At 42.2% G+C, this 12,221-nt stretch overlaps 3 protein-coding genes across 5 annotated transcripts; 1 reads left to right on the top strand and 2 right to left on the bottom strand.

Annotated features, from left to right (window-relative positions):
• Positions 1–10: 10 nt before the first annotated feature.
• mblac2 (metallo-beta-lactamase domain containing 2) lies at positions 11–3,554 on the bottom strand. The gene is made up of 3 exons (XM_076104468.1): positions 2,876–3,554; positions 1,425–1,639; positions 11–1,026 (listed from the first exon to the last, which is right to left on the bottom strand). Exons 1-3 carry the CDS (start codon positions 3,315–3,317, stop codon positions 853–855), a joined length of 831 nt encoding a protein of 276 aa, XP_075960583.1. The 5' UTR covers positions 3,318–3,554; the 3' UTR covers positions 11–852.
• A 6-nt stretch (positions 3,555–3,560) lies between these two features.
• On the top strand, positions 3,561–7,147 carry polr3g (polymerase (RNA) III (DNA directed) polypeptide G). The gene is made up of 8 exons (XM_076104470.1): positions 3,561–3,823; positions 4,000–4,131; positions 5,124–5,253; positions 5,848–5,913; positions 6,002–6,061; positions 6,142–6,206; positions 6,363–6,482; positions 6,606–7,147. The coding sequence occupies exons 2-8, from the start codon at positions 4,021–4,023 to the stop codon at positions 6,693–6,695; spliced, it is 642 nt and encodes a 213-aa protein (XP_075960585.1). The 5' UTR covers positions 3,561–3,823; positions 4,000–4,020; the 3' UTR covers positions 6,696–7,147.
• On the bottom strand, positions 6,881–10,838 carry lysmd3 (LysM, putative peptidoglycan-binding, domain containing 3). Of its 3 annotated transcripts, none has more exons than XM_076104467.1 (3): positions 10,744–10,838; positions 9,213–9,493; positions 6,881–8,452 (listed from the first exon to the last, which is right to left on the bottom strand). In XM_076104467.1, the coding sequence occupies exons 2-3, from the start codon at positions 9,477–9,479 to the stop codon at positions 7,769–7,771; spliced, it is 951 nt and encodes a 316-aa protein (XP_075960582.1). In that variant the 5' UTR covers positions 9,480–9,493; positions 10,744–10,838; the 3' UTR covers positions 6,881–7,768. The 3 variants fall into 3 exon arrangements, with proteins under 3 accessions (XP_075960582.1, XP_075960580.1, XP_075960581.1); XM_076104465.1 differs by having other exon boundaries at positions 10,680–10,828; XM_076104466.1 differs by having other exon boundaries at positions 9,213–9,490; positions 10,680–10,828.
• Between the last annotated feature and the right edge of the window lie 1,383 nt (positions 10,839–12,221).

The raw sequence follows: 12,221 nt of genomic DNA, 5'->3' as shown, positions 1-12,221 counted from the left end.
CTGTGTATGGTAATATTTAAAGTTTTATTGATCTTAACTGTGTAGCTTAGATTATGATTGAATACATCTCTTATTTACAGTATATTGATACTGTAGCACAGCATATAGGAGTTTTAACAGGTCAAACATGCAGGGTTTAAATTCTGAATAGTAAACTAGAAAAGTAGACTGAGGGAAACTTTTCTTTTTCCTGCAGGAAGTGCTCTGCACTCCGAGCATATGATGGATCATATTATATCCTATTCTGTTCCTCTCTTTCTCTCTCCAGCAACTAAATCTCAGGAGAGCCCATCTTGCGTGAGCGACTGTAGTGCAGTAGTCTGTCTTAGTAGATGCATCGAGACAGGCAGGTAGAACGGAGGCTTTATTGTCAACGTTTCGGAACCAAAGCCTTAGATTTGTCAATAGTACAAAGCACTGTTACAAACGTGGGAGGTAGTCGACACTGAGTCGTCACTGAGCATTGTAAAATGCATAGAGAAATACTATGGCCATACTGACTCTGCTTGCTGTTTGCAGTGCAGAGCTGTACCATCGTTGTGCTATTATAATTTTACAACTGCTTAAAGTAGAAAAATCATATATAATCATATTAAACCCAACATATACATATTAATTAGTATAGAACAGAATCACACTATAAATACTTTATATTGTATGCTTCATATGATGCTGATTATTGACTTATGTAACCCAATAGGTGCATTTTACAGAAAGTTTGACAATTCTATGATGTCTGTTGGATTACATAAGTAAATGAACAATGTTACAGATAAATGAGGGGTGTCTCCCCTCCATATTTAAACTTTCTTTGTTCACTTGTGCTTCCTTCGGCTCCATGATCCCCTCTCATTAGCAGGCACACCGTGGGTTGAATGCCCGCAGCGCCACGCCAGCCAGAGTACCCCAGGCAAATGTGGAGAACTTTGCAGGGCACGTTCCAGCTCTGCTGATATATGTGGATGCAATCCGGTGAAGCCGCTTCGCGCCAAAGGTGTTGTAGTGTCCTGGGAGCACTTGGTCCACCTGTTTAATGAATTTATAAGTTTAATATGTATCCATAGGTACATAGCTCTGATTTAAGGATGACTATATCATACCGCTAAAATACAAATTCTGGTAAATCTTTTGATTTACATGGATATTACTAATTATCTTTTCTATTCTTAACATACATTGACAAACACTGTTGTTGGTAAAAATCCAGTCACTGAGCGTCATGAATAAAAGTCCCCTAAAATGTACACACAATGGACAACTCTGTTAAAAACATAACAGGACTATGATATTTTCATTATAAACCTAATCATTTTGTAGAGAATGGGATTGGATACTTTGTGCATCAAAGCTCAATTAATCTGACCCAAAATATTGGTACTATGAGCTGAAATGGTTAGCTGCCCTCTGGTGTGTTTCAATGGTACCTGTTCGCTGTCCACTAGCCCCACCAGGCGCTCACAACTGCTGATGTAGTCACTGACGCGGCTGTAGGGCAGCCAGTCAATCATGGCGCCGTCGTACACTACATCTCCACTGAAGAGCAACTTATTGTCACGGTCGTGGAGGCAAATGCTGCCGCGAGAGTGGCCCGGCATGTGGAGCACCGTCAGCTGTCTGTCACCCAGGTTGATGACATCACCTAGAGATAGAGATGGTGTCATGTTTTCAGAATCATCACACATAGATACACACACAATATAACTTCTATAACTATCTTCAAGGCCATATGCATTCCACTCTTAGGCTTACATCCAAACTAAACCCTTATGTTCCTCATAATTTGGCAGGCTGGAAGAGAGCAAGGATTTGTGTTTCTCTCATGTCGTCTCGTATCACTATGATGTGAAAGACATTCAGTACATCATTGATTTGATCCAGACCAGATATGAGTTGCACATTGTGACAGAAGGGTGAAACTGCAGCAGAACAAGTCGGTGCATTGACTAATGCTGGCTGCAGTATTTACACTCTGCAAATAAAGACACAGTTTTTAACCCTAACAAAAACAAAGCTGCTAATCCCAAATGCAAAGACCTTTGTGATATAAACTTTGTGCAACACCTATGATGAAATCCCAGAGAAATGTGGCAAAATGTGAGTTTAATGTATTAGTGAATTGATCTGGTGTGAATCTGCCAATGTGTGGAGGAAGGCTGTGAGGTTATTAATACTCTATGGGAAGCCTTCCATAAACTGCACCATCTCTGCATTTTCTTCTCATCTTTCTTGGAAGTAACAGTGTCATCAGCATGCTGGCTTAAAATAGAATATGCAAAAAGAATATGCACAACAGCTGCAAACAAAAGAATGATTTGTTCTTGTCACATATTGTCTCACAAATCATCAACACGGTTTATTTCGATAAAGAGAGTTGACAAATGAGCTCTGCACTGTTTACACGGCCGGACCAGTAATAACACATTTACACCTGTACAAGTGCTACACCTGACCTCACATTGAACTCCTGCCAAAGCAAATACAACATCCTTTGTATCTAAGCTTAGTGCAGCATCCATTAATTAAGACCCTGATGAAAAATGTGAGCACCGCTCTAGAACCTCCACTACATATGTTAGATGCCTCTATATTGTGCAGGAATGTGTGTCTGCATCCATTTAGCAAGTCATTTTTTGGTCTTCCGCCAAATTCACTGTGCGGTAAATCCTCCTGTGGGGAGCGAAAGCATTCTATATAGGCCTACTGCATAATGTGCAAAATACTGATTCCAGGCGCACCCATTAAATATAGTCTAATGGTATCGACCATGATGCTTATCCCCCGTGCAAATGCGTTTAGACCTTCTGACCTGGGCTTTGATCGCATATCTACTCTCCTTCAATAAATCAGATCTGCAACGGCTGCGTCTCCTACCTACCCTCCTGCAGTATGTGCGTGGGCTGCACAGCCTTGACTTTGTAGTTCCTTGCCCTCCATCCCGGACTGGGAGCCTCGACTATCTCTCTGTCGCTGAGCCAGGTGGCCGTCTCGAAGTTGTCTCCGTTGGCCAAGGCATCGACCTCGGCGCTGTGGACGCCCACCTGTTGGAATTGATGAAGACCACCCGAGTGGTCGAAGTGGGCGTGGGTGGCGATGGCCAGCAGCGGGTTCTTCTTCTGCGGATCTTTGCCGAGCAGCCCCTGGCCGTCGATGTAGTCAGGTAAGCTCCTCAAACCAAGACCCGTGTCTACCACCACGTCCTGGTGCGAGCCGCGCAGCAGCCAGATGTTGGCCCGGTTCTCTGACTGGTAGAATCGCTCCTGGATCCAGAAGAGTCCGTCTCCGAGCGATTTGTGAGCGTACCAGTCGGCTGCAGACATCCCAGTTCATGCACCTGTCGAGGTAACCTGCTGCGGGTTTTGTGCTTTCGAGGGGTTTTGTCGGTGGAGATTGGTTGCTAGCTAGAGGTGATATGTTGATGTGATCGCAGCAGCCGACACACCCTTGTAGGAGGAGAGCGTGCTCATTGGAAGATCAGATTAGTGACGACAACATAAAGCGCGCTACTCTATTGGCTGGGAAAAAAACCACGTCATACAGGGGCGGGGCGAGTTAGAGTCACATTTACGCTGACTGCCCGAGAGAAGCATGTGTGCATAGGTGTCCACGCTGCCCATTGCTTCATTAGATTCTGCTGTAAAATTGGTGATTTCAGGAGTTAGTTTACGTGCCGAACAACAGATACAACTGAGCAGCTGAATGTTTACGTAAAGTAAGATCGAAAAAGTGAAACCATGGAGACTTAGTAGAGGCTAAACGGCTAAATGCCAGTGAACAGCCCTGAAACACGTCTCCACGTTAGGAGCAATTCACAAACAGTCACATAGTGAGTATGACAACTTTTAAAAAAGTGATAATGAGCATGTGATGTGTCGACGTTGATTAACGGTTCATAGCAGGCAATGTGCAGGCTTACAGGCGATGGAAGCTGTAGCACATGAAGTTGTGTCTACACGTGTTTGACAGCGAGTTGCCTAACGGCATGTGGACCCTGTGTTGTAGGTACAGAGGAGGCTTGCAGCCATGGCAGGCAAGGGTCGTGGAATAGGTGCCTTTACCTTCAACGTCGAGGCTCTGGGCATCGGCAGGGGCAGCATGCCAGAATCCAGGGTGGGGCCCAACCCGCTGTTTCCAGTAAGTCCCGACAACACACACACACACACACACACAAATGCAGAGAACCCAGGATGACATATCACATTGCAGTGTATTAAATTTACCTCTAATCCCTGAAAGCGTTTCATGGCACAGCATTTAAGTGATTTACCGCATTTGTTTACAAATCAGAGAGACATGTGCACGACAGTTCAAAAGTAGACTTGTATAAAGAATATAGCCATTATGTTTGAACAAAAGTACAAGTTATGGAAAGAACGATGTTGTATTTTGCATAAATCAAATGTGAAATGATATTTGTAATTGTCACGGTAACAATAGACAAACTAACAGTTGCTCATAAATGTTTCTGTTATTTTAGGTGAGCGTTTATCCCCTAAGTTTATCTGTGGGTCTTTAGAGGGGCTGTTTGCAATATTCTGTGTCCGTGTCTGGGGGCCCATTGTCTCATGATTTGATGGTAGATATTCCCAAACACTTTACGACAAACCACCTGATAAACCTGATGCTTTTGAGGCCCCCGGGGGTCATTTTGACCTTTTGCATATTAAGCCTTGCTTTGTACGTGACACCTGTGCCCACTTGCTTAGACTGAAGGACCACAAAGGACACAGGTTCAGGATGTTCAGTGGTCATTTCTGTTTAGTTTTTTTCTTAACATAAAATTTGTGATGTATGTGTAATAAAAATATAATAAAACGATCTGTTAATTTTTAAGAATACTTCACTACTTGAGCTGCTTTTGTCCTGAAATCATCTTTTTCAATGTAATTGTAGGATCAATTTGGTACCATTTTACTGTACAGCATTTTACTGTAATTGCACTAATATCAGTTAAAACAAAGATGTATTCTGTTGAAGGTGACACTAAACCTGTAAATCCATAAATGTACAGACTTTTCACATCTACTCCATAGTGTAGGAGAAGATGTTGCAAACAAATTACCTGTGAAAAAGTAACTGTCATACTTAATTGGTATTATCGCCCTTCGCTATCCATCCTCCTCCAGAACACAGACTTCAAGCCGGTGCCGCTGAAAGCTGGCGAGGATGAGGACTACATGCTGGCCTTAAAACAGGAGATGAGGGGAACAATGCAACAGCTACCACACAACATTAAGGCTCAGTCCAATAAAGCAGGTGAGGAGGAGAGTAGTGCTTTAGAAACCTGACATCTGATAGAAATGCTATGACAAGACAATTGGCTGCTGTGAGGGAAGATAATGCAGCACTTAGGAACTGAGACATTTCATCAGGGTCATATCTGGGAAAAGGAGAGAGAGAGGTATAGTTATTGCAGAATATTGAGTTACAGCTGCTGCCTCATCTGGCAGTTTTAATATTATTTCTGTGGTCTGGCCGGGTGGTGTCTTTAGAATTTCCTTGTTCAGCGATGGGCTAAATATATATTCATAACAAGTAGATCAAGTTTTCAGAATGTCTTGTTCTAAATGTTGTTAGATGCATCATTTAAGTGCTTTCTATTTTCTAACTTCATCCATCATGTCTATGAAAGTCTTTTGTTTTGGCACTATTAAAGCCCAAAAACTGATGACTCCATAGTAAATGGTTCAAACTGATTTTGTGGTTGTGATAATGAATCAGGAGTAGGACCCGGTGGTTTATGTTGCTAAATTCATGGTTCTGATAAACTGCTGAGTGCGTTGTAAAAGTGAATTGGGATTCGTTTTGGATTATACCGAAGCCGACTTTTCTCTTGTTTGCATGAAACAGAAGTGGAGAGATACACCGAGAGATACTTGAAGCAAAGACTGATAGAAGATCAGGATTGGAGTCCAGGTACGTGCATTACATACTGTCATTTGATTACAGCAAATTTAGAAGAACAAAAAGTAAAATAATGGAAATACTATTCTTGATATTTTAGACTGGAACCTCCTTCCAAAAGAATTGATGCCCAAAAAGAAAAAAATGTGTGCTAAAAAAGGTATGTTAAAGCCATGATGTATGTAATGCCATTCCATTTTATTCCTTTAAGAATAAAGACAAAATGCCCCAATCCAACAGAAACAAAGAAGAAAACTGAGAAGATATCAAGCAAAGACGCAGAGGATATGTTGAAGAAATTAGACGTAAGCTTTTCATCACTTTGTTTGTTCAGTTTTAAACTACTGAGCATGACATGTACTATTCATTTTTCTCTTGATGTGATTTATCAAGTACTCATGAAGTTGATGAAGTATAAATGAGCTCAGGATGTATATTTGCACTTATCCACAACATTTCAGAACCTGGCAAAGAACGATGAAGGAAACCCTGAAAAATCTGACGATGAGACCGAAAAGAAACCCGGGAATGAGGAGGAAGAAATTGAAGAGGAAGAATATGACGAAGAGGATGTTGAAGAGGTTAGATTACAAATCACAACCTGGAATCGTTTTTCGCAAATTTGTTTAACGCAAATCTAATGTGGTCGATATGTAAGAAGCGGAGTTAATATCCGACTTCATGTTTCTTTTGTTTCTCCGTAGGAAAACGACTACATTGACAGCTATTTTGACAATGGCGAAGACGGTGCTGCGGGAAGTGATGAGAACATTGATGGCGAAGCAACATACTGAGAAAGTATCGCCCGTGCAAACTCACTGTTGAAGTAAACAATCATGTGACTGCCACTATTGGTTAAATATTGTATATACGTTGCAAATAGTGTTTCGCAGAGTGAGAGTTTTGTTTGTTTTGTGTGATCATGAAGGGCAGGCTTTCCTTTGAAGACTTGTGTAAATAACAAATGCCAAACTGCGCACACTGGTAATAATTTATTCAAAATAGATTTATTTATTTTACAGCCTGTGGCACATTTGCACAGGTTAAAAAGGCACATACTGTCAACACATGTAATGCTTTTTCATGAAGTATCAAGTGAACACGGGAATACAATAAATGGGGTATATAACAAAGTCTAAAATCTCACAATTACAAAAATGAGTCGTGGGAATAATGTGCATTTCCCACTTTCCTCACCATGCTGTGAAATAAAGAAACTCTTTAGGCAAGCTAAAAGTAAGAAGAATTCAAGCAACTTCTTTGTAAATTTAGAAAGAATTCAACTGGTACCTCTCAATACTGATAGTGTAAGTATCTTAATAGTGTTGAAATAAATTAATTCTATATTAAACTCTGACAGCAATCATACTTTCCCAAGAAATACTGTTGGGAAGTACAATTTCCAACATGGCAATAGAACTGCATTTGCACCAAACTGAGTGAAAAGCCAAATCCTCAGAATTATGATTTGCTGAATCCCTGGATATAGTTTGTGTGTAGCTTACTGAGAACGCGGCAGCATAGATAACTAAAACATTACCTCAAGTCTATCGGCTACACTGATGACTCGAATGTATCCGTCTATTCGAAATGTTCAGCAAAGCCTAACGTTTTTAGCCCATTGTTACTCCTTGTTGGAAAGCATGTAACGTTAATAAACAGACCAGGAATGACAGTGGCCACACCCTTATTCCTAGTTTCGCAACCATATAAAAATGAATGCCCTCACTACAAAGTGACTGTCCTTGTCAGACAGATTGCATTGCTGTATAAGCCTATTTAAAAACGACATATCAATGGGAACATCTACCTAGTCTTATTAGGTCTGAGTTGGCAACAAATGTGGAGGTAAAGTAATAATCCCTTTTTATGTTTTCTCATGCCCGCCGTCTCCTGCTTTGTCCACATGTCCCTGTGGATCTCCATTAACCACATTGCCATCATTGTGTCCAGCCCCTGCCTTGTTGTCTCCTCCAACAGGGAGGTCTAAATTATTGCCTTGGAGAGGTCCATTGCCATGAGCTTGTGTAGGAATGCCATGATGGCTGACGTCAGCTTTCACGAGAACCTCATAGTAAAGCAGATAAAACACAGGTGTGACAATGCCAACAACCAGCATAATGGCCACAGCCGTCCACCACCTCATGCCCCAGTCTGCCCCATAATAAGGGTCCTTTCTCTGTACCGGTTTATACTCCACTTCCCCTAGAAGCGGCTGCTGTAGCGTTAAGGAGGACACAACCTCATTCAGACTGCTGCGAGACGGACCTGTGGATTTCACCAGCCGCTCAATGTCCTTGTCCTTCTCCATGAGAAATCCTTCCACACTGTCGGTAGAAGAGGAAGAGTCTGTGGAGGACTCGGCGGGAAGGGAGGTAACAGGTGAGATCTGGTGGAGGCGCCTGGCAGCTGCAGGGGAGGCAGATTTGAGAGGTCCAGTGCTGTGAGTCTCAGTGAGGACACTGAAGCGCCTCACGGGAATCTTGACTGACCGCAGGGCAAAGAAGTCCTGCTCTGTCAAGAGGTTGTTGGAGCGCTTTATATCCGCCACCTAACAAACACACACACACGGGAGAAAGATGAATTTACGACGCTGCTTCCTGCCAAAATACTATCTTACGTCAACTGTGGTCTGAATATGCTGGATTCAAAGTCAACAAGAGAATGCAGGAAATACAAATTATTAAATACAAAAAAAGACTAAATAAAAGTAAAGCAAGCCGAATAAATACACATAACAGTATTATATATAATATGCATATGATAGCAGTGGAAATAGATGGAAGGTATGCAATGACAGTTTATTAGAAAAATCCTGTAATGTAATCTTACCTAACCTTGATATGTTCTAAAGGAGTGTTTTTGTTGCATGTCACTGTACCAGTCATAAACTGAATCATTGCTATTGGTACACGTGTGTCATTTATATATTTTTGCCACTAAGAGGCAACTGAAACTAGTTGTGAACACAAAATCTGAGCTCGTCGCTAGCCTGCGTATGCTGTTAAGTGCTGAGCGGGTAGCGTACAATGCGTTTTTAGAGCAATTTTGCCGAAAACTGCTGCCTGCTGAGGCTGAAAACGGGTCTAAAATCTTAATGAGCCGAAACTCACCATCAAGCCCTGTGAAGTCGAGGGGAGCCGCAGATTCATCACTACAAGCGACCCGTTTCACATTATCATTTAATACATTGTTATAACAGTTCTAGCCGCTTTAAATATGCAACAGTGAAAATGAAGGAGAGTTAAGTGGGTACTCTTCAAGGAGATTAAGAAAGACAGACACACACACAGGTCTGAAGACAAACGTACTGAGCAATGGTACTGCAGGGCAATGCTGTTCAGGGTGTCCCCCTCCTGGATCTCTCTGGTCAGGTAAATAATGTCGTCCATCCTCTCTCTGGAGGTGCTTCTCCGCAGCCTCTCTCTGCCACGCGGCCGCAGCTCATTGCTCTCCCCATCCTCCTCGGACAGGTCATTCTCTGAGCCATTGTTTCCAAACAGATAGGCATGACCGCCATTGGCAGGCTGCACCATGGTGGCTGACTGGAACCCATAGTGCTGGCTTATACTGGACATTTTTCTTCACTCTACTGGGAAGAGCAGAGACAGGATTGAGTACCAAAATACCAGCAAGGTATGCTTTTATTCTGAAGGAAGTTAAAAAGAAAAAACTCGCCTGAACCAATAAGTCCCTCATTAAGTCACACACAGTTCTCATTTAACGGGTTGTATAGCTTAAAATAAGAGGAGGGCTATGCTGTAAAAAAAGAAGATCGTGGCAGGCACACGTGCCTCTGACAACTTGACAGATGAGGCATCAAAACTTACATTTCTTACTACACATGCAGGTGACTATGTCTAGGAACTAGCACGTTGTTCCAATGTAACTGTCAATGTCATCACACTGTTATAAATTGACCATATCAAATGTATGACACCATTCAAGCCCATGCATTTATTTCCTAAAACCTGCAATTAAGGGAGCAGTGAATGAGAGACTCGAGTCAATCTCACAGACAGTCCTCATTCATGTTAAAGTAGATAAGAATTGGGTCCCTTCCAGATGGATAAGAGACCTTACAGGCAGTACGTTGAATCCTCGAGATGTCAATGTCCTCTGTTTTTGCAATATGTTTGCTTCGTTAACCATTACGACCATAAGAACATTACTGTGGATTGTCATATCTTGACTGTTAACGTATCCTAACGTTAGCTACTGCCCTATCGCAGCGGTGATGTAACGGCAAAACAGGTTTTAATCTAACGTTAGATAACTAACGTACTTTAAACATGATGTAATGTTAGCCACGTTAGCAGCTGGCAATCTAACGCGTTGCCTAGAATCATCTCCTTTATCAAGCACACAGGAGAGTGGTTAACAAGCTAATCTTACAAGAGCTACTGTGGTTAAAATACCATCTTGGCACATATTTAACTAAAGAAATTGTCTGTAAAACAACATAGCTAGCTTAATGCTACACCTCAGTCCAGTCGACATCCGTCCAAGAGGAATAACTAGTAACTTTAGAACCACAAGCCGCCAAAGCAGTGGTTTAAATTAACAGCCACGTTGGTCTTGTACCAATAAGGCTGAGATTTACAGCGCACATCCACAGTTCGCTAACTAAGAACCATCTGCACAGGCTAACGTCAGGCTAGTGCTAACTAGCGTCCACCTTATGTTATGTGACAAGTAAGGTTTGTGCCTTGCTATCCGCCAGTTGTCACCGTTGGTGAATGATAAATTAGGATGATTTCGCCAACAATAACCTTTACCTGATAATGTGAACACCGATCAATCAGTTGACCTGGATAATATCCATATTTCCACGGGATTTACCTTCGGTCTCACCTTCCTTTTTTGCTTAGCGTTAGTTTCCTACCCGCTCGCTACTGTTGAGTTGCTACCGCTCACGCCACGTCAACAAAATGTTTGCGTAGTGACGTGTCGAGCGACGTCTTCAACAGAGTCCTGACTTCTGATCGCGAGATGGCGCTAAAGGTCAGGGTCGTCATTGCTGTGATGGGAACCAACAGACTTGAAAGTTAGTATTATTATATTCAGACATTTGTATTCATATCCGTGGCAACCAAGTTTATTGCGTACCGTACACCTAAACTAATTGCCATGTTAATTACAATTCAACATATCTAGTCAGTAGAAAATAGGCTTTAATTACCATCACTGGGTTTATGGAGTGTATGCAGTAAATGTCATCAATGCCTATTCTAAATTAGAGTAAGCACCGTCCCTCCCATCATTTAATGTTAGCTGGGGACATATTTAGCATGATACTTATTTATAGCACACATGATAGGTTACCCGGGCAAAGATGCATGCACACTTGCATGCATTAGTTATACAATTTTGTCAGATTTTAAATAGCTTATGAAGAAGTAAACATTTGCAGAGTTTATGTTGAGTAAAGAAAGGAGAGACAGTTTCTCGGGCGCTTCATCGGGTCACAGGGTGGCGCTGTGCACCACCACACTGAGCACCATACGAGGAACAAATGAGATTAAAACATCTTGTCTCATTAGGCAGCCACCGGGAGACGAGCTGGAATCCCTGCGTAGCTGCAAACTAATCTTCCCGTTGGATCGGTGAGGTGTGTGTGTGTGTGTGTGTGTGTGTACAGCAGCAGTAGCTCTCACGTGGCCGCAGGAGGACGACGTTGTTTATAGAGAGAGTAGAAGGTCCTGAACAGACCGGGGAACATCTCCGTCTCTGTTATTTCTCCAGTCCCGTTAGATGACACACACGCTTCACCCCATGCAGTTCACCGGGATCCCCAAGCCGCCGAAGGACAGATCGAGTTGAGCAGCAGTGATCGGATGCTGTTTGAGAAGAGAAGGAGCTTTTGACTCTGAGAGGACTCATCGATGTTATCGTCAGCATTAAATACAGCGTAGTAATTTATCTTGGACGGAGAATCCAAGGAAGGTGTCAGGTGAGTTGGAATGATTTATCGTAAGTCTCTTTTCAAACACATGCTTCTGTTTGTCATTGTGAGTATACGGGCTGATAGTTCGGATATGCGGCGACCAGCAAAACTTTGCTGGATGATTTCATAGAAATACTTGGATGCAATATCGCTTTGTGACACATGGTTACACCGACTCTAGGACAAAGCAAACGTCTCAGATTTTTATTTATTTTTTAAATTAAAGTTAATCAGTAATCATTGGTAACTCAAGGCGTTATAGTGGTGTGCTGATAGTGCAGCGAATAAAAGAAACAAATGAGTAGCGACACTCCTCATCAATTATGCCAGACAGCTCAAGCAGACATATTGTAGGACACTATAACAAAACGAT

This window comes from Anarhichas minor, unplaced genomic scaffold (genome assembly GCF_050575085.1).
Source record: "Anarhichas minor isolate MPS153535 unplaced genomic scaffold, ASM5057508v1 ptg000030l, whole genome shotgun sequence".
Lineage (NCBI taxonomy): Eukaryota > Metazoa > Chordata > Actinopteri > Perciformes > Anarhichadidae > Anarhichas > Anarhichas minor.
The sequence above is the reverse complement of the archived record's forward strand: the minus strand, read 5'-3'. Positions and strand labels throughout refer to the sequence as shown.

Coding starts and splice junctions, on each gene's coding strand:
- lysmd3 (XM_076104467.1), bottom strand. CDS start 9,479: ATGTCCAGTATAAGCCAGCACTATGGGTTCCAGTCAGCCACCATGGTG. Junction 8,453..9,212: donor CCCTGCAGTACCATTGCTCA/GTACGTTTGTCT, acceptor TGTGTTTGTTAG/GTGGCGGATATAAAGCGCTC.
- polr3g (XM_076104470.1), top strand. CDS start 4,021: ATGGCAGGCAAGGGTCGTGGAATAGGTGCCTTTACCTTCAACGTCGAG. Junction 6,062..6,141: donor AAAAATGTGTGCTAAAAAAG/GTATGTTAAAGC, acceptor CCAATCCAACAG/AAACAAAGAAGAAAACTGAG. Junction 6,483..6,605: donor ACGAAGAGGATGTTGAAGAG/GTTAGATTACAA, acceptor GTTTCTCCGTAG/GAAAACGACTACATTGACAG.
- mblac2 (XM_076104468.1), bottom strand. CDS start 3,317: ATGTCTGCAGCCGACTGGTACGCTCACAAATCGCTCGGAGACGGACTC. Junction 1,640..2,875: donor CACGCACATACTGCAGGAGG/GTAGGTAGGAGA, acceptor CTCTATCTCTAG/GTGATGTCATCAACCTGGGT. Junction 1,027..1,424: donor GGCTAGTGGACAGCGAACAG/GTACCATTGAAA, acceptor TTCATTAAACAG/GTGGACCAAGTGCTCCCAGG.